Raw genomic sequence first — 21,731 nt, forward strand, 5'->3', positions numbered from 1 at the left:
TTTCTGCACATCATTACAAACCCCAAAATTGGTAGAGATTTTTGGCAGACAATAGCCGGATAAAATTAACCAAAAATGGCAAACAATCGGAACAAGTCGCAGATTTACATATCTGGTTAATTTTGACCCCAAAAAATATATTTTTAAAACTTTTAATATTCCGGACAGTTACACACAGAGCCACAAAAAAACATATAATAGTTTTCTCCAAAGCCACTATTTACATTTCAGTCAATAAAAACCATACACAAGAATTTGTCGACAATTTTCCCTTTAAAACGGCCTAACGCTATGCCCTTTACAGGCATCAAGAGCAAGGCGCAGACTCCTTTGATGTAAAACAGGTGAAATTTTCGACATACCCTGAATTTTACACAGAATTATGTGAGAATAGTTACCTTAGCTATTATAATCTTGGCGGTTGATGTGGCAGACAGGAGCGATATACGAATATAGCTTTCGAATTTTGTTTTAACGTTGAAATTGTAAATGGAATTAAAGTGCTATTGTTTCGAGTCTTTATTTTAGGTGTTACTGCTTTATCTATTCAAATATTCAACTTCCCGTTGATCTAAAAGGACATTGGTATTTTAGATACTAGCTTTTATGAATCTTATTTTATTGCTGTGTTTATACTCGAAGTTTATGGAGAAAAAGGTTAGTTATACTTTTGAAGCAGCACTTTATTTTTATAGGGCGCTGGATGGTGTAAAAATTATATTCAAAATAATTAGTCAAAGAATCAGAAAATTATTGTCATTTTTACATTGGTATTTTATTCATTATATTTTCTGTAATGTACCGAAGTTTTATTTAATGTGGAGAGTATCTGTCTTAAAAACTCTTGTAGCTATATATTGCGTAAAAACTTTCATATGCGTCATCACTAGCGGCAATAGTTCAATAGTTCTATAATCTATACATATGTGACTTTCCGCAAGTCCAGCAAGCTTGAAAATTATTTTTGGGGCATGCCGTGATTATTTAGATGGTAAAAATTGCTTGCGAAACTCGACTCCTACAATTCCCATTCTAATCTAAAACTTGCTTATTGTCTCAAGATTACAATAATATTACAGTGAATTGGTATAATAGTTTAAAATCCAGACAGAGCTATTATTTACAAGTTCACTGAAATTATATAGATTTGTTCGATAATTGATTTGCTGTTTTAGCAATTCCTATATCTTCTTTAGCTACTTTTACTTTTATAGTTCATGAAGAATAATCTAAAGATAGGTGATGGACACATTAATTCCTTTTTCAAATGGATGGCGAGATACTCCACTTACCTGATACAAAGTGACACGACCGCCCATAAACAGTAGCCTGACCAGATGGAACTTTGAATTACAATTGTTTAAATTTATTTATTTTCCAACAAAAACATAGTATGTTACAAATACCACTTACAGTTAATATGCCTGATTATAAAATGCATGTATAACATAAAATATCAAGTAGATATAAAGTACTGCATGAAACATAAGATGTTAAACCGTATATTATACTAGCTGTAGCCCCCAGCTTCGCCCGCGTAAAAATCAGTGTGTCACAAAGTTATGACGCGTAAATCCTGACCCACGAGATTTCTTACAACCACACGACCTCTTCAACAGTAATATTATATTTCAATCAATTTACATGAAACCATAATGTACTATTAACCTAAACCTTCGTCAATAATTGCACTATCTTTTAGTAATAACCGTACAAAAATCAGTTCAGTAGATTTTGAGAAAATCGATTACATACAGACAGCTTTTGGGGACTTTGTTTTATAATATGTATAGATTGAATGTAATCGGCGATAGCCTAGTTGGTTGTGGAACGGTCTGCCGAGACGAATGTCCGCAGGTTTAAATCCCAAGGGCACACACCTCTGATTATTCTAAAAAATTATGTGTGTATTCTTTGTAAATTATCGCTTGCTTTAACGGTGAAGGGAAACATCGTGAGGAAACCAGCATACCTGAGAAGTCCTCTATAGGAATTTCGAGGGTGTGTGAAGTCTACCAATCCACACTAGGCCAGCGTGGTGGACTAAGGCCTAATCCCTCTCAGTAGTAGAGGAGGCCCGTGCTCAGCAGTGGGCAAGTATAAAATACAGGGCTGATATTATTATTATTATTATAGATTTAATGAGCATTGTTAGTCTCATAACACAACTGATTGAATACTTGAATGTTTATTCTACTGCATAATTATGACAAATTATTAACCTCGTTTCACATTAGTTGTCTGATTGGGAATTGGTGAGCGGTTTATCGGTTTTACTGTTGAGTTAATTCGTGTAAAGCTTTACTAACAATCGTCACATTGCGGTCTGAACCTCCCTTCGAAATATGAATATCAATTTTAATAATGAACAAAGCGCTTGCCATATATGACACCCTAGTATTGAAATCTATATACATACTCACGCCTTTTATCCCAAAGAGGAAGGCAGAGGCGCAACTGGTGCACAGTTTTTGCTGTTCGCATTCCGTCCCGTGATATGATAGGGAGCAAGCCTAATGCCATATCGGGCACAAATTCCAGACTCCGGGCTGATACTGTGCAGAAAAACCCAATATCGCTGCAAAATCTACATACATACGTATGTAGGAAATAAATCTACGATAAAAATATTACTTTTCAAAAAAGTTTCTATCAGTAATTTAAAACTCTGATTAATATCAACGTATTATTGGGCAAGACTTCTTACGCCAGTATCACCAAAGGCATAAGCAGAAGAATAACTGATAAGGCTAAATCATCACACCCAAAAGACCAGTTTTTCATATCACCCAAGTGCGTTACAACAAATGTCCTATTCCTATAAAGATCTTAACCGCTTCCAAAGAATCTATAGCTAAATTGGACCAATCAGACTAGTTTCAGTTTTCATTCAAGTGCATCCTCATAAAATCCTAAAAAATTGTTGACAAGCTTACACATATTTTGATTATTACCTATAACGCGTAATAAGTTAGATAGTTTATTAAAATAGAGATTAAAAATCCTTCACTGAAGACATGTTTACTCTCAGTCTTTCTAAATTCAAAAATAAAATCCCAAATCCCATTCACTCGTCCCCGCTCATAGTTCGCTCATCCCAGTCATTTAACAAGCCTTCTAAACTTGATGGCTCGAATTTATCCCGCAAATGTTGTTTATATTTCGTTGAAGATTGTGCATGAAGAGTTCTACGTCAAGCCAACCATCAGTCCACGTTGTCCGGGATTTGTAAACAGCGAAGTTCGTTGAGGAATTATAAATTCCGTCGGAAAAGATCCTAAAGATATTCTAGCATTTATTTTATGATAACTACGAAAGTTAGAAGTAAGCCAGAGGTAGAAATACTGTTTTTTGTGTTGGCAGTCCACTCTAAACCTGCGACTGGAATACTAGAATCCCCCGGCCTAGCGTTTGCAGCGACCCTGTATCATGTCACCCCACGCTTGGCGGCAGAAATAGACATTGCAGTAGTACCTACCCAGGTGGACTCTCCCATATGAGAGACCTACCACCACTAAGTACTATTCCCTGATCCGTTAAAGAGGACGGCTTATTTGCGATGTGAACGCAATATCAAGAAATTCTCTTAAATTATAGACAATCTTTTCAATACTATAAAACCTAAGTAAACATTGGATCAAATATTTGGCCCAAAGAACAAAGGTTGAGCACATCGAACACTATTAAAATGACGTCTCGTTTTAATTTAGGGACTTTAATAATAAAACCTCTTCTTACCTAAAAGGTCGGCAATACATCAATGACTTGTCTGGTGTGGTCGCCGCGCCAGTAACACTATTTTACAACAAACAAAATCCACTTATAATCCAATGTATCTACACCTTTGAGTTGTCTTAGTTAGTTCGATAATGAAATAAAAAAATGCACGTGAACTTTTGAAAATATTTATTTAGAAATTTTGAAATTTCAACATTCAGGTAAATATAGTAAAAATTAATCAAATTCCTATTATATTGGTCGGGGTCAAATAAACCAGCAATAATCGCCTACCATATATTATCATAAAAGCCTTGGCATCTCACTTAAAAATCACAAATCTTAATGGCAACGTGATTGAAAAAAAAATTATATTATTTATTAATACGGCACCTCGTTATGCGAACGTGCAAAATCCTTGTTCTCCAGATGATTCTATATTTTCAAATATATTTAACCACCAATTTGTCAACTGACTGTCTGACTAGTTGGGTAGAACGGACTACCGAGACGAATGTCCGCAGGTTCAAAGCGCAAGGTCACACATCTCGGACTTTATAAAAATATGTGTCCATTCTTTGTGAATTATCGCTTGTTTTAACAGTAAAGGAAAACATAGTGAATAAACCTGCATACCTGAGAAATTCTCTATAGGAATTTTAAGGGTGTGGAGTTTACCAATCCGCACTAGCCAGCGTGGTGGACTAAGGCCTAATCCCTCACAGGAGTAAAGAAGGCCTGGGCCCAGCAGTGGGACAGTATATAATGCAGGCTATATATCATATAAAATGAATTAAACTTGACAAACAATAACCAACACTATAATCAAAGATATAAAACAAAATTTTAATTTGTTCGTTATTTTCCTCTTTAGCAAGTCACCGCGGGCTATTTCATAAAGGGAATGTTTACTGACTCCTTTGTACACTCTGTAGCGGTTCCTTTCCCAACTCACGTCACAGCTTCGTTTGACGTCATCGCCTTTTTTGCCCTCTATTTTAGCATTTTTCTACATTAAAACGGGAGAAAGTATTTGGTTAAGTGTTTAGATGTCTAAAATTGAAGCAAAATTTTTTGTTCGGAACGCTTTGAGTTTAATGCTATGAATCGCAGTTTTCGTCTCATTATATTTATGTCACATTGTACTTGAAGTCTAATCTCAAATACCCGTGAAATTCACTAATCCTTAATCCCATGCCTTGTAAAAATTTTTTATTAATTAACACGTAATTTCGAAAAGTATTATGAAAAGTTAGTGTTTTCTTAGAAAAACATAATCTATCAAATGACGTACAAAGGATGATATTTAGCATACAGATAGCCCAAGGTCTAGAATATAGGCTATTCCAAAAAACGGCAATATTTAAATAAATGTATATAATTTTATAATGTAGTAGATATTTATAACTTCGACTTTTCGAACGAACAACACCTCAATTCGCCCGACGACCAAGAAGGCTACAATGTCTTAAAAATCGTTGTGTCGGGAGAAAATTAAACTAAATATCTAAAATATAGGCTATTCAAAAAAACGGCAAGACATTTATACCTCCAATAAACTTTCACGCGGGCGAAGTCAGGCGCAAAACTAACTTTACGATATTGGTAATATCTCCACAAAAACATGGCGAAAACACAATAATGCTCCGATCGCCTGAAGCAATACCAGCAGTATTTTACCACAACGGCTAATGAACCTTATTGGTTAAATAAAACGCTCGCAATATTCTGCCGAAGGTTGCCGAAATTATATTACAGATTGCACGTGGCGTTGCTCTATGCCGTAACATAGTATTGTTATAAATGGCGTGGACACGATTTAAAAATTCATCAATCAGAGACATTTTACGGTCGATTTTATACCTAACTGCCAAGTATTGTGACATATTTTGTGTATAGAAGTAAAATCATAAAAACGAATGGGTTTGAATGCCATTTAACAAGCAGCTAGACCAATATTTCTTATAAGCAATGTTTAATCCGAGCAGCTTTCAAACAAAATCCTGTTGGTGGTAGGATATATTTCATATCCGCTCGGATAGCGACCACCGTACTCAAGGTGTTAAAACCCGGCATAGTAGCCCACGTAAGTGTGTAGCGTTCAGGAATCAATCAGCCTGTATATAAACGTATCCGACAGGCCGGCATAACTGTGTCGACTGACGAGGGTAATCATCTCTCATCAGTCTACATTCTATTGGATCCCATTCCACTTACCATCAAGGGGTCGCTTTTTTGTGCCTGTATAAAAGAAAACCGCTTCAGAATCAGTGTATTCGTTTGGGAGCTACGATTCCACAAACAGACATACAGATACACAAATACACACTTTAAATCATGCCACCTCTATTTTCCGTCGAAGCTCACACGAGCGAAGCTGCGTCTAATTTTATTTTTCTAGTAAGAAACAAAATATTAATAATCATTTTTATCCCGAAGTCAACTCAATATAACTATTCATACACACCATCAGGTTTCCTACCATCAAGCTAAATCAATACAAAACACTTGTTACAGTCTGATGACGCAACACTTGCCGAGTCGTTAAGCAGTTTGAAACTGAAATCACTTCGTCCAACTATTTGGGACCACTTAATTGACTATACTATTAGCGGGCAACGTCACTACCAACTTAAGAAATTAATCTTGCAGCTGAAAAGCTTTTGTCCACATTTCAGGACTGTTTCGAATTAGTTAGGTTACATTAGTGGACAGTATTGTTATTTTCTCGGGCGCGGAATGTTTGAGTTACAAGTTCAGTATTGTTGATGTACTATTGTTTGTTTACTGCTTCGCCTGTGTTTTCCATATAAAAGTATTCAGGGATAAAGTACTAGCCGTTAATTTTCTTTTTATACTGGCCCGGCAATTTGTCTCCACTGCACGTGATGATAAGTGAAGTGGGGTCCAATAGATCTCGATTGATGAGAGATGAGTACCTCTCAACAATCGACACAATTTTGCTGGCCTATTGGAACCGGATATACACAGGTTGATCCCGGAACGCGACACACTTATGTGGGGCCACTATGGCGGCTTTTAATACCTTGTGTTCGTTGGTCGTTATTTGGGCGGATATAAATTATATCCTACCTATAAAACTACAACTAAGTTCGCCATTTAATTAAGGGTGTGTTCCATCTATGTAGATAATTTTATATAAATATTAAACAGATCGTTTTACTTCTACAAGCAGCTTCACAACCCTTCGCATTTATAATATTAGCATTATTAATTATCAATGTCAAAAATTATAACCAGGCATACCTACCAGCGTTGTAGGCAATACCAAAAAAACCAGTTGGTTTTAAAAAGGCTCCTATCAGGATTGCAAACAGATAATCCGGCGAGAAATTCCAAAAGCCGACAAAAAGTCGACACGTTATCTTCTGTTACGCGAATTGTTTTCGTTTTGTGCCTTATCTCTGCCTTGTGTTCGTTATAAATTCCTTTTCTTTCTTTATCGCTGTTTCTGATGTCATCTTTTGGGATTATACTGCTTTTATTCTTTTACGTTGGAAAATCGTCACGATTTAATTGCTAATAAGAGTGAAAGCGGCAGAGGCTTAGTTCGGAATGGAACGGATTGCTAGGCAAGAAAAAACAGACCTGTAACATTTTTAAAGTGGCGTGTGTAGTTTGTACTCTTTGCCAATAATCTCTTACTTGAATGGTAGGAATATCGCGAGAAAAAATACAAGCCTTAGAATCCTTCATATTATTAATTCTGCCGCAAGCCCAGCGTAGTGCGTTAAGACCTAATTTCTCTCAGTAGTAGATGAGCCATATACACAACGGTGGGTTTGCAGTCTGTACGTAATATAAGGCTGTTATTATTATTATACAAATAAATTGAAGCATTGGTTTAGAAATAGGTACTCATAATAATAAAATAATCGGCGGCATATATACCTATACATCAGGCTATATTAAACATATTATGTAATCCATCATAGCCCCAAAGGGATTAATTCAACACAAAAACGATTACTGAATGAACGGGAATGGGATAAAAACCAACCAACCAGCTAAATTTCAGATACGTGACATATTGATTAGAGTAACGAAGTACCAGGGCGTCATATTACCAAAGAACTAACTGGCGCGTGCATTATAGAGACTTTACAAGGTAAGTTCAACACTTAACTCGGTCCACTCAGTTTCATAGGCGCGCAACAAGTGCTTTCCATAATTGAACGCACCTGCCTCGCAGTCTCCGCATTTTTTATGAGCGCCTGGTACTTAATATTGTATCACGCTGATTTTTGTATAAGAAGGAAGGGAAGCTTTTTTACAAATATTGAAAAATAAAGCTATTTTGTAGCTCAATTGTCATGTTACCACTGTTGCTCTACTCTCGAGGAGCAGTCGTCCTAACTTTTAGGCGAATGACTTTCTGTTCCGGGCATTCAATAGTATGAAAAGTTGTCTAATTAATAGCTAATTGCAAGTCGCAATTATATATAGTATTCCTCGCAGTGACTGACCATTTGGAAAAAATCATATTACTTACACTCGTCATTATGCTTCCAATGTGATACTAATTTTGAGTGGAAATCAACATACATAAATAACTTTACCACGAATTCTACCAAAACATTACAGTATAGCAACGAAACATGGCCAATGGACCATCCAAAAAAAAATGTATAATAACCAATTTATATGTAAAATTGTTGAAACGTATTCTAACGATATGCATTTGTTATGATACCTACTCAAGCGGTAACAAAAATTGCATGACCAAGGAAGAGAACTCAAAATGATATGTAGCCACAAAACGTAAATACCTATTAGAATTGTTTGATTATTGAAGGTCACGTAAACCGGCCCATCGATGATAAGCATCACATCCGAGCGAGACGTCGCGGAGCCGAGACGCCTTCACACGTGTGTTATAAAGTTTAACATGTGGTTCTGCGTTACGTGTGTCTTATGTGTTACTGGTACGCTCTTTAAACTATTTGCTTATTCAATTGCATTGTTAGACGAATAAAAAAAATAGTGCCGTTAAGTGACGAGACGAGTATGTTAGGTGATGGTAAGCAATACGACCGCCCATAAACAGTAGAAACACTATCCCAACACCTTGAATTATAAAGTGCTGTTTGGTATTTCACAGCGCTCGCCATCCTGAGACATGAGGTGTTAAGTCTTATTATGTCCAGTAGTTACATTGGCTACAATGTCCTTCAAACCGGAACAACTTACTTATGAATTACATTCTTTGTGACTTCACTACTCCAGTTAAAATACAGTTATTAATTACGATCGAATTAATCGTGGTAATATATTTTTCCTTAAATTATGTACAAAAATGTGTACATAATTCATAATAATATAGTTATACATAAATAAAATTATGTTTAACTTTATTATACATAAAGGTATGGTATACTAACAGAATAATATACTATAACAACTATCAGAAAGAAACATAATATCTATATAATAATTATGTACAAAGTGGCTAGAAATATGACGTATACTTGTTAAGAATGTATAGATTGGGTCAAAAGCAATCGATCGTCATGTTTTCTACCCGGAACTTTGCGATCAATTTAAGATTTATTCAATTTTAAGATGAAGCACATAAAAAACTGCTAAATGGGATTTAATTTTTTGTTGCTTTTTGTATTTTACGTAGGCTTCCGTAAACAATAAAACGTCTACAAGTTACATACTTAATAACAGAAATTTAATTTTGTTGGATTATATAAATTTCATATTTTATTCAACTACTTAACTGTTGGACAATAGCTGCTAATTTATTTATATTTTAGAAAAACTCTTAAACTATGTAAAACACGTTAAAACTTCTTATTTATCTAGCTTCCTAATGACAAAACATCAAGATTAATCTTTCGGATGATAAAAAAAGATATTAATGAATACTACTCTGGTACAAACAATATTTTGTAAACATTAATAAACGTTCCCAAACTGGGATGTAAATGTGGGTAGGCCGAGGTGGGAATATTTATTTAGATGTCTGTGTGTATGTTTGTACACGCATCTAGCAAAACTACTGCACGGAATTGAATACGCGAAAGCTACTTTAGTATTAAAATTAGTAGATACTGTCTGCATTAGCCGTTTTATACAATAACTGTCAAATAATACTTACTTAAAACTTATGAAGCAAGTTCTTTAGCTTTTAAATCCTATTGTTTGTTATAGTGGCTGCCCGAGCTTACCCCCAAAATGTGGATACCGCAAATATTACACAACCAGTGAGTACTAAGTAACATACCTAGTATATCATCGAGAATATAGTTTTATTTCAATTGTTTATATTTTTACCCAAACGGGTCCATATTAATTGATTAAAAATAATAATGAATAAGTAAAAGATTCCCTGGGATTTAGTTCGTCTGTTTCCGTCGTCACTACGGAAAAATGCGCCACATCATCCCTTTTCAAAAAGTATATTATAGGACAATAGGTTCAGATCGCATATTCTCCTCCACCAGGAAACAAAAACTGATTTTTGGCATGATGGTTCTTTTTCTCTTTTTTATATCCATCCCATGGGTGTCTGGAAGACATTGCCTAGAGCGTTTAGGCCGCCATTTGTACATGTGCCTTTTGCCTCTCTTTTCTTATTTGTATTATTTATTCTGTTTAGTAAAAAAAAGAGTATAAATACATAAATAAAGATGACCAACAATGTGTGGTTTCATTTAGTAACGCTATGTTAAGATAACCTTGTATACATCGAATGGCCTGTGCGTCCAAAGTCTTAAATACATATTTACATTACTTTTCAGAGAGAAAAACGGTATGGTTACTATTACCATCCGCCTGAGCACATATTTTCGACACTAACTCCTTCACCGTATTATAGTAACCAGTATCCTCGACCTAACAACGAAAGGCCATTTCCACCATATGCTAATCTAAACCTACCACCGCCACCTGATGGTGACCTAAACCCATTCACACCAATACCATTGCCAAATAGTAAGGAGCTTCCGCCACCTGGCGACCGAAGCTCTTTTCCATCATATAGTAACCTAAACTCCACGTTACCACAGTGTGATGGCACAAATCCAAATATACTACCAACTTTAACTAATAATAACGAGTATCCGCAACCTGGCGATCGAATTTTTTTACCACCTCTTGATGACTCAAATCTGACATTACCAAATAATGGTGTCCTAAATGACACATCTCCTCCATTCGACTCGGACCGAACATCACTACCTCGGGAACCGTCGCAGTTGATATCAAGTGAGGATGAGGAAGACCCTTGCAACCCACACTTTTCAGAGAAACCAGACTTTTTAGCTGGAGGAAGACGGATTAGCGAAGCCAGTAAGTTTTTATTCACTGTCTCATAATGTAGAATTTTAATTGTCATTTAATATTTCTATTGAAAAGAGGATATTAATACCCTCTGCATTTTTCTTATATCGAGCATTATGTACTTGGTTGATTAAGTTCGTACACATAGGTAATTTTACAAAGAATTAACAAAACAAAAGCCCTAACAGCAACATCACTATCTACACTCCTTAATTTTCAGAATGTACGGAATACGTATGGAATTTGGAAAGAATGCAAGAAATAGAACTGAAACGGGTCAGTTGTAAGTAATATATTTTGCGCTACATTATTAGCTGGACGCTTGTAACAAAAGAATTATAAATGTATTGCCGATTCCCCATAATATAACTTCCATATAACTCCCAACATTACAGGTGAACTAAAGAGAAATTGGAGACCAGCAGGATATTTCGGATTAGCTCCGCCAGCCGTGGGCGGTAGAGCAGCCTTGCCTGGAGAATTTCCTCATATGGTTAGTTCCTGTTCCCTTTACTAATAAAAGGCCTTCTATAAAAAGCAATAGAGCCCCTGTGCACAACACGGCAATCAGCATCAAGAAGGTAAAGAAAAAGGGCACATTTTATCAAGAAAAACTCTTAACTATGGCTTGTTTTTCTGCTTTAAGACAGATGTCTTAATTAACATAAGCTTTCTAATCTAATATACTCTGAATCTAATTTCTCCTAGATTTTGTTTCTAAAATGAATATACAATAATTTATTTCCTTTTATCTCTTGGCAGGGTGCAGTAGGATGGCTTGGACTGAAGGGAGAGTGGCTATTCAAGTGCGGCAGTTCTCTGATCAGTCCAAAGTTTGTGCTTACAGCTGCACACTGCTCCAAGGCGTCTAGTCTCAGCACTGACCTCGCTGATCCATTTCCGAAGATTGTGAGACTTAGCCATGTAGAAATTTATTTCGTAGTGAGTTCTGTTTATTATTTTACCTTATACGATGATGGTAACATGCATATAATAATCCATATTAACGCGCAGTAGGTAGCCAAATTAAACACCGGTATAAACTTTGTCAGCTTCATATTCAGTATTAACCTACATCATCATCATTTTTAGCCTTTGGAATTTCATTGCTGATATAGCCTTCCCTAAAGATCAGAACAATCAATTAGAAGCGACCTGCATCCAGCGAGTTCCTGCGACCTTTACCAGGTCATCCGTCCACCTTTTAAGACGGCGACAGGTGTCCAATACTTCAGTAACCGGTACGTGGTCTCCACTCGAAATTTTTTTGCCCCATCCATTGTCGTTTTACGAGTTGTGTACACTGCCCACTGCTACTTCAACTATTTAATCCGCTGGGAGATGTCAGCGATTTTCGTTCTTCTCTGGATTTTTTCATTTCTGATTTCATCGTGTAGAGAAACATCGAACAAAGCCCTCTTCAAAGCTCGCTGAGTAACTATGATCAATCTTAGATGACACATAGTCAAAGACCACGTTTTAGAGCCGTATGTCATCGCTAGTAACATATTTGGATCAATGATTTTTGTTTTCAGACAAATTGCCCTAGACAGACATTTTTGTCGACAACTTGAGAGTCGGGTTCCCAACAGTTATTGCCATATACACAATAGGATTCCTCGATGTGGCATATTTGCATTGCATGCGCGGTACGATATCACATAATAAGCCAAAAAGTGGTGTGTGCCTAGCCTTTCGGGTATAAAACATCACCGACATCTGACAACATTGCTCTGATAGCAGATTATATCCTAATTCACATAACATAGCAATACAATTTTGATTTTTCAAATTCATTCACACACGCGCACACACAGATACATGATTTTTATCCCCGAAGTGGTAGACAGAGGCGCCACTAGTACACCAGTACACTTACTGCACCTTTGTGCACTATAATATACTCACCTTACGCGATGTTTATTCCGAACCATAATACAATAGGGGTCGAGCCTATCGCCATATCGAGCACAAATATCACATTCCCGAGCTCAAACTAACTCGTCCGTTTATCATAATCTACTTTTTAGAGACACTATGAATTCCCTCGCAACTATGACGTCAAAATTGAAAGAATCATCGTCCATCCAAACTACAGGCCTCCTAAAAAGTACTATGATATAGCACTCATGGAATTGGACCATGAAGTAGGCTTCTGGCAGATGGTCCACCCAGCTTGCCTTTGGACAAGTCCTGACGTCAGACAGCTGAGTACCATAGCAACGTTGACTGGATGGGGCGTTTTGAAAGAAGGTACGTATTGAAGGAAAATCATGTAATATGCAGTAGTAACAGTTACCTTGATATTAATTAACCAACACCCTAACACGACAACACCAGAAACATATTTTGCGCGTTTCTCCCATAATGTTAGTGATCGGTTCTTGTCAGTGTTCATCTATTTCACATGGCTTTATTCATCTCCACCCAGTACAATTCAAGCTTACTGTAAAAAATACTTTTTTTACGATTGGGCTCCTAACTGACTTCGGCCTCTTTAGACGATCCACCATTAAATCCTAGTATTCTTAAACATGTAGAAAATTGGTTTCTTTCCTCGTTTTTAGGCAGTCAAGATATATCACCAATCCTACAAGCGGCAGTGGTGGATTTCATAGGAAAGCAACGATGCGACGCATTACTGGCGAAGAAGCGCAACAGGAACTGGTCTGGATTGCAAGAGCATCAGATATGTGCTGGGAAGCTGGCCGGAGGAGTAGATTCTTGTCAAGTAAATGATAGATGTTGTTCTTTTCTGCTGGAATAAAAAATATTTATTCTACTACGCTCTGTAGAAGTAACAATGGTACCAGTTGTTATCGATTAGTATAGCCGTGGTCAACTTAATTTTAACTGAACATTTAGAATTTTCTTTCTGAATTCTGTTTTAGAAAACTCTATTTTAGTATTAGGCACAGCTTTGAGATTAAAAAAATTCTACTCTTTGTGTGTATCAAGGTTTCTCCTAGCTACTTACTCGTCTCGTCATAGTTATTACATAGAAATTACAAGCAAGATTGCTAGTAGTAAAAACATCATCATTTTGTTTAGGGTGATTCCGGAGGTCCATTGCAAGTGCGAAAAAAACTGGATATAAATACACCATACAAACTATACTACGTGGTTGGCGTAACGGCCTTCGGCTTCGGATGTGCTCGTCGGAACCTGCCCGGAGTCTACACCAGGGTGTCCAGCTTCCTCGACTGGATAGAGCCTATTGTGTGGCCATGATGTATATTTTTGTCACAAAATAAAGAAAACTGCTGTTATCAACATTCAAGGCAATACTTTTCCTATCTTTACTATTTATGTGAGGAATCTTTTTGTGGTTGCTTTTTGCCACTTCTATTCTTGACGTATTTTGCGAATGAAAATCACAGAAATTGTAATTGTTGACCTCGAACTCTGACCTCTTCCTTAAGCCAATGAGGCAACATTGTCGTGATCAAGTTAGTATATCCTGAGACAATATACAAGCAAATAATATTTATTGGACTGCGAGGCCCTGGATTCACCACCATATTAAAAAAATATATCATAAATAAACTCGATAAGATGAAAACACGGTTCTTGTTGCAGCCATCATACTTTAATAAAAGTATTTAGAAATAAAATTTACGTCCTGTCTGTTTTGATGTTCAAAATATTATTAGGTCTTTTTAATTTGTTAATTTTCTTCTTATCAATATTAATAAAATTTGATGACGATTATTGTAAATGTCAATATATTACTTATTTTTACACAAATGTCGTCCATTTTTAAGTCACGATTCAACAGTTCTTCACTTAACGTGAATCATATTTTGTAAACAATTGCCAATCGAAGATCGCAGAAGTGCATAAAGTGTTTATCTAATTGTTACTAACATACTCGTATTGATAATAAAAAAAACACATCTGCTTAATAAAAAAATATATACACAGACTGTCAACGCACAGCTTAAACTTATGGCTCCGAATTCATATGAATTAGACAGATCTAAATTCTCGTCAATATATATGTACTCGTCAATGTAAATTCTATACGAAATTCGATCGCAAAATCAACCCTAACTGCTGACGAAATTAAATCTTATACGATACAGAGCTAGACGAATGTCTACAGGATAAATAACCCAGCTCGACTGGACAGTGCCGATGTCCACAGAAACCAATCTCGAAAGAGCCAGATGTTATAGTAAATAGGATTTCTAGAGACTCATCCAAACCCCTTCCTAATTCAGATTCCTTTCCTTCATGGCGAGTAATGCTTAGCACGACCATGATATGGGAACTGTCATTTTCGGCTGTCCTTGATATGGCGCCTAATGGTATTTTGACTTATTTGCGCTTGCGCAGTAGCTTGCAAAATTTGCTCGACTACTTATAGAGGTAACTTTTTAAGGCTCTACACAGAAGATACCAACGAAATCTGTCGGTCCGATCTTTGAAAGCTGCACCATGGAATTCGTGAGTTATGGAATAAGTGACTATATTTTTATTTGACTTAACTGGCACAGGCTGGTGGTATACATTATAGGCACACTGCGCTCCTCGCCCGAAATTATCTGATTATAAATCGCGTAATGCCTTTTACGCTAACTATATTGTAATTTAAATTAAAACTAATGAAAAAGCCTGAAAGTCGCATAAATGCAATGGAAATTCGCTTCTTGCGGAGTATATGCGGAGTCACTATTGCTGATCACATGGGGAATAGTATTGTTCCGGCGCATTGCATCCCCATTTTTAACGCGAACAACCTTACGGGTCGTAATAAGACTTAACATCTCATGTCTCAGGATGGTGAGCTCAGTGGAATACCGAACAATACTTTATAATTGAAGGTGTTGGATGGTGTTTCTACTGTTTATGGGTGGTCGTATTGCTAACCATCAGGTGAATGGAAAGATCGTTTCGTCATTCAAAAGAATAAAAAAAAGGTGGGTGCTTAGCGTCGCACCTCTGCAATTTTGTTAGCGTTGCTGTCGCGCTCCACACTGCGCTCGTCACAATGCGCAAAATCTACATTGTAGCGCGCCGCCATAGTATACAGCGGCATCACGCGCCACCACCCTTCGCGCCACCCCTCGCACCCCGCTCAAAAGCCTACGGTTTGCGCCCGCGTTCATCGCTCCGCGCTCCCCCAGTGCCCGAGTAACTCTCTCCCGGGGTGGAAGTGCGCGCGGGCGCGACTCGTACGCTTAAGCCTACACTGTTGTTTTTGTTTTGTCTATGTTAGTACGTAGTGTTCCGTGTATTAAAATCACATTAGTAACTCAGTGTTTTTTTTGGCATTATTTATCCCGCCCCGACGAGGCACTCAAATCACACACCCAAGCGACAATTTGGCTGCCCAACGTTCGGCTTACGAACATAAGTTGTGTTTAAAAACTCAGTTATTAGTGTAGTGTGTGAGCTAGGAAACCCCTGTGTATTACTGTGATAGTGTTTGTGCTTATTAACGGCCTACAAGTGGCCTACGTGACCGCGAGTTGCAAAGCGATCGCGCGCGAGACGCGACATCAAAGGTGCCGCCGCCGCGCCACTTCGCGGCCACGACGAGTCCGCGCGGCGAGTTATACCTACTACGTCGGCAAAGGGACGATAAGTACACTATATTATACTCATTTTCTAAACAGTATTACGCAGTTGTGTACATTGAACGTGTTTGTGTTGCTGAATGATACAAATAGACATTTCGTCTGTGTTCAAGTGTGTTAAAGTAGCTCAGACTATTACGCTATTATCTGACGAACTTTTGAACTGTATTCAAATAATACTATTGGGTGTACGATGCCGCGCACGCGAAGTCATACGGACATTACCGAATCGAGCGTGGAATCGAATAATAATAATATGGCCGCCGCGAATGAATCGCCGTCGGCAAGCCGCGCGCCGTTTGTTGACGGCAGCGCGCCTTCATCGTCTAGTCCATCTATCGTGATGACGGAGCAGCAACTGCTGCGACTTGTTCAGTTGCTTCAAATGCAATCACCTGCACCTGCGGCTACTTGTGCTTCACCATCGCCTGCGCTTTCCCAGGGCAACTTTGCCAAGTGCACGGCGCGGTTCGACGGCGCTAAGGAGAGCGACGTTGTAGCGTTTATTGACGCTATCGAAGTTTACAAGGAGTGCGTCAGCATGGAGGACAGCATTGCCCTGCGTGGACTTCCGATGCTTTTCACCGGGTTGGCTGCGACCTGGTGGCAAGGTGTGAAAGCTTCGATCGAGAGTTGGTCGAACGCTATGGACCTACTGAAGCAAACTTATGGACCGCGTCTCCCGCCTCACAGAATTTATAGAGAGATTTTCTCCAAAGAACAAGGAGACGAGACTACAGATATGTTTGTATGCAGGGTGAGAGCCCTGATAGCCCAGCTGCCACCTGGTAGTTTAAAAGAAGACGTACAACTTGATATGGTTTACGGGCTATTGAGTACCAGAATAAGGGAGAAAATTCCCCGAAGTGGTTTCAAATTATATGCTGAATTGTTATCCCAGGCTCGTCGCCTGGAAGACCTGTTTGAAGAGGGTCGTCCGAGACAGCGCAAGACGGATGCTGGGGATGGGCTGTCCCCAGCCATTCCCCAGAAATCGGCAAGTCCATCCACTTCTACGGTTAAGACAAAATCCCGGTTGTTATGTGGGTACTGCAAGAGTTACGGCCACGAAAAGGCCGACTGCTCCCGGTTGCGCGAACGGACCCAAACCAAGGTAACGGACGGCACGTCATCGCCGCCGTCGGTTTCATCACTCGTGTGCTTTGGTTGTGGCGCGCCAGGCGTCATACGTGCGAACTGTACGACTTGTCGAGCATCGTCTACATCGAGCGCTATGCCCTTTCAAGCTGTAGCTGCAGTGTCGGCGACGTGTCAACCGCGAAGTCGTCCCGTAATGCGTGTCGGAATGTACGGAGAGTACGCACGGCTACTCGTCGATACCGGTGCTAAACAGTCGATCGCGAGTGATAGTTTAAGAAACTTTTTATGTAAAAATAATCATGTGTTTCACAAAGTTCATTATGATTTTAAATTCGCCAACGGTGTCACCAATAGCGATATTGTAGAAACGGCATTGGTTGACGTTACTGTGCAAGGGGTGGTGGTACCAACACAATTTGTGGTACTCCCAGGCGCGACGGAATCATTATTAGGCATTAATTTCGTTAGGGATGCTGGTATGGTACTAGATTTTCGTAGGGATATTTGGTCATTGCGGGATAAACCGGGGTCATTTCCATTAGAATATGAAAACGTAGGGACGCGTATTGTCTGTTCTATGGTGGACCTATTACGCGAGGACGAAGCGACGCGCTTAACTGTTGAAGAACGCGTCCAACTTTCGAATGTCCTAGACAACAATAGGGACATTTTCGAGCCAGGGGGAGCCGCTACTTCTTTCGCGGTTCATCGTATAGACACAGGTGATCACCCCCCGATATCCGTTCCCCCCTATCGCGTTACGCCTGCGAAAAAGAATATTCTGAAGGAAGAAATTGACAAGATGCTACAAGAGGGAATCATAGAAGAGGCGGACTCTGAATGGACCTCTCCTGTAGTACTAGTACCAAAAAAGGACGGGACCGTCAGGTTCTGTGTCGACTACAGAAAACTCAACCACATCACCCGCGCGGATAAATATCCACTCCCCTTGATAGACGAGCTGATACAATCAACGAAATGCAACAGCGTGATGTCAACTATAGATCTTAAATCTGGTTACTGGCAGATTGAGGTTGCGCCGGAGGACAGGGATAAAACGGCCTTTGTCTCTCCTTTTGGAACGTTTCGTTTCCGACGGATGCCTTTCGGGTTGCGCAACGCCCCGTCGACGTTCCAGCGGTTAATTGACCGCTTCCGCAGTGGCCTTAAGGATATGACAGTAGTTTGTTACCTGGACGATATTTTAATCATATCAGATGACCTGCCGACACATCTTACTCACCTACAACAAGTGTTTGACCGCTTGAGGCTTTTCAACCTTAAGGCGAATCGCGAAAAGTGTATCTTTGGCAGGGAGCGCCTAACATACCTAGGCCATGTAATCTCCCCAGCCGGAATAGAACCAGATCCGGATAAGGTAAAAGCCGTGATGGACATGAAGCCTCCATCGAATCTAAAGGAGCTCAAGACATTTTTACAGACCTGCGCTTGGTTCCGGAAATTTATTCCGCAGTTCTCAGACGTAGCGCGGTGTCTAACAAATTTGACGAAGAAGGACCAACATTGGAAGTGGGGAGAGAGCGAGCATAACGCCTTTGAAGAGCTAAAGTTGCGTCTCTCGTCGAGCCCCATCCTTCGTCAACCGGACTTTAATTCACCTTTTATCCTGCGAACAGATGCGAGCGCATACGCAATTGGAGCCGCTTTGATGCAAGGGTCCAATGATAAGGACGAGCGACCAGTTGAATACGCGAGCAGGTTATTAACATCCGCGGAACGTAATTACCACACCACGGAGCGGGAGGCGCTCGCAGTTGTGTGGGCGTTAGATAAATTCCGGTGTTATTTGGAAGGTGTTGAAGTTAGGGTAGTTACAGACCACCAACCATTGAAATGGTTGCTGTCCATAAAGACCCCGAGTGGTCGCTTAGCTCGATGGGCCATGAAGATACAGCCCTATAATTTGAATATTGAGTATACACCTGGGAAAGTGAACGTGGTAGCGGACACTTTAAGTCGACCCCCTGGGTTCGATAATGCCTGTGCATTTTGTCCGGTGGCAGTAGATATGCCACGCAAGACAGCGGAAGAGCTCCGTGCCGCCCAACTAAGCGATGCAGAGGTATCCAAAATTATTAAGGATTTTGAAGAAGGAAATTCGGACGCATCCGCACATTGGACGGATCGTGGTTTTATATGGACCAAGGTGTTGTGTGGCGAGCTAATAGCTCTGACAAAATCGACGATCCTAAACTAGTGGTTCCCGTGGCCATGCAGGATGAAATTTTACGCGAGCTTCACGACGCACCTACTGCAGGTCACCTCGGCGTCGAAAGGACTATGCACCGCGTGAATAACCGATTTTATTTCCCGAACATGAAACGTGTTGTCAAGGAATACGTTAGACGATGTGAGGTGTGCCAGAAGTATAAGCCTCATAACCAAAAACCTCCTGGGTTACTGCAAGTTCCAGCTTTGCATCAAAGGTTCGAAGTCCTAGCCATGGATCTATTCGGCCCCCTACCTGAAGGTCCGCAAGGCGAGCGTTGGATCTTCTTAGTAGAAGATACAGCTACTAGGTGGGTAGAGCTATTTCCACTTGAGGATGCTAAATCAGAGACATGTGCGAAGATTCTGGTTGAAGAAATATTTCTTCGTTACGGGCTTCCGCGCCGAATCATCAGTGACAATGGTACGCAGTTTGTGTCAGCTGTAATGCAGAAAGCGTTATTTGTGCTCGGCGTAAAGCAGAGCTTAACACCTGCTTATCACCCCGAGGCCAACCCAGCTGAACGAAAGAATCGTGACCTGAAACAAGCGTTGGCTATGATGGTAGGACCCGAACACCGCAACTGGGTCGGTGCATTGCCAGCGGTACGATTTGTATTGAACACCTCCTATAACCAGGGTACAGGCCAGACGGCCTCCTTTCTTAACTTCGCGCGAGAGCTGCGGTCTCCCATTGAAGTGAGTTGTGATTTGGGCCGAGTGATTGAGCAAGAAAAGTTCGTCCCACAAATCACTCCCTATTTAAAGAAGTTTGCTACACTTTTGCCAAGGCTTGCCGCAAGAGTACGGCAGCAGCAGGAACGTCGCAAAGCCACGGCTGACAAGAGTCGTCGTGAAGGTCCCCGTTATCAGATGGGCGATCTTATATTATTGGAGAGCCATCGGCTCAGTTCATGTGCACAGGGTTACACGGCGAAATTCGGTCCTCGACGCGAGGGTCCTTATCGCGTACGCAGACTCGTGAGCCCTACGTCTTATGAAATTGAAGATAGAGATGGGGTTCTGCTAGGGAAGTACCATGTCAGCTCCCCTGACGCCTTATCTAGCTAAGGGAGAATTGGTTTCGCGCCGTAAGAGGGGCCGGCCCCTGAAAGTTGATGCCAAGTCCCGTCCGAGACGTAGCCGTGACTTGGAGGGGGAGGCTGTAGCGCGCCGCCATAGTATACAGCGGCATCACGCGCCACCACCCTTCGCGCCACCCCTCGCACCCCGCTCAAAAGCCTACGGTTTGCGCCCGCGTTCATCGCTCCGCGCTCCCCCAGTGCCCGAGTAACTCTCTCCCGGGGGTGGAAGTGCGCGCAGGCGCGACTCGTACGCTTAAGCCTACACTGTTGTTTTTGTTTTGTCTATGTTAGTACGTAGTGTTCCGTGTATTAAAATCACATTAGTAACTCAGTGTTTTTTTTGGCATTATTTATCCCGCCCCGACGAGGCACTCAAATCACACACCCAAGCGACAACATTTATTTTATTTTTATTACTTAACAAGTGAAGGGTACAAATGAGACATGCAATATCACAAAGTCAATGAAATGAGAAATTGCTAAATTAATCTTTTTATTCTTGAAAAACGATACCTACTTAACAATACTACTAATTTAAACCTTGAAATAAATAAAAGATTTATAAATAAAATATATTTGTATCGGGTATGTAGGGCAAACAAATCGAAACAAAAGGAAAAGACTTGCATACCTCGGTGGCGTTGTTGTAACGCGTACGCGGTACGAGTAAGACTATCGCGCTGAAGTCATGGGTTCGAATGCCGGG

General features: G+C 39.8%; 2 protein-coding genes across 2 annotated transcripts; both read left to right on the forward strand.

The window, feature by feature from the left end:
* Positions 1-8,580: 8,580 nt before the first annotated feature.
* LOC115444165 (serine protease snake-like) lies at positions 8,581-14,308 on the forward strand. The gene is made up of 9 exons (XM_037436485.1): positions 8,581-8,663; positions 9,898-9,950; positions 10,488-11,037; positions 11,249-11,311; positions 11,424-11,521; positions 11,791-11,970; positions 13,059-13,281; positions 13,596-13,759; positions 14,080-14,308. Exons 1-9 carry the CDS (start codon positions 8,627-8,629, stop codon positions 14,257-14,259), a joined length of 1,548 nt encoding a protein of 515 aa, XP_037292382.1. The 5' UTR covers positions 8,581-8,626; the 3' UTR covers positions 14,260-14,308.
* Positions 14,309-16,866: 2,558 nt separating this feature from the next.
* Positions 16,867-19,929, forward strand: LOC115451954. Its single transcript, XM_030180375.2, has one exon. The coding sequence runs from the start codon at positions 16,867-16,869 to the stop codon at positions 19,927-19,929; it is 3,063 nt and encodes a 1,020-aa protein (XP_030036235.2).
* The last annotated feature ends 1,802 nt before the right edge of the window (positions 19,930-21,731 follow it).

This window comes from Manduca sexta, chromosome 8 (assembly GCF_014839805.1).
Source record: "Manduca sexta isolate Smith_Timp_Sample1 chromosome 8, JHU_Msex_v1.0, whole genome shotgun sequence".
Lineage (NCBI taxonomy): Eukaryota > Metazoa > Arthropoda > Insecta > Lepidoptera > Sphingidae > Manduca > Manduca sexta.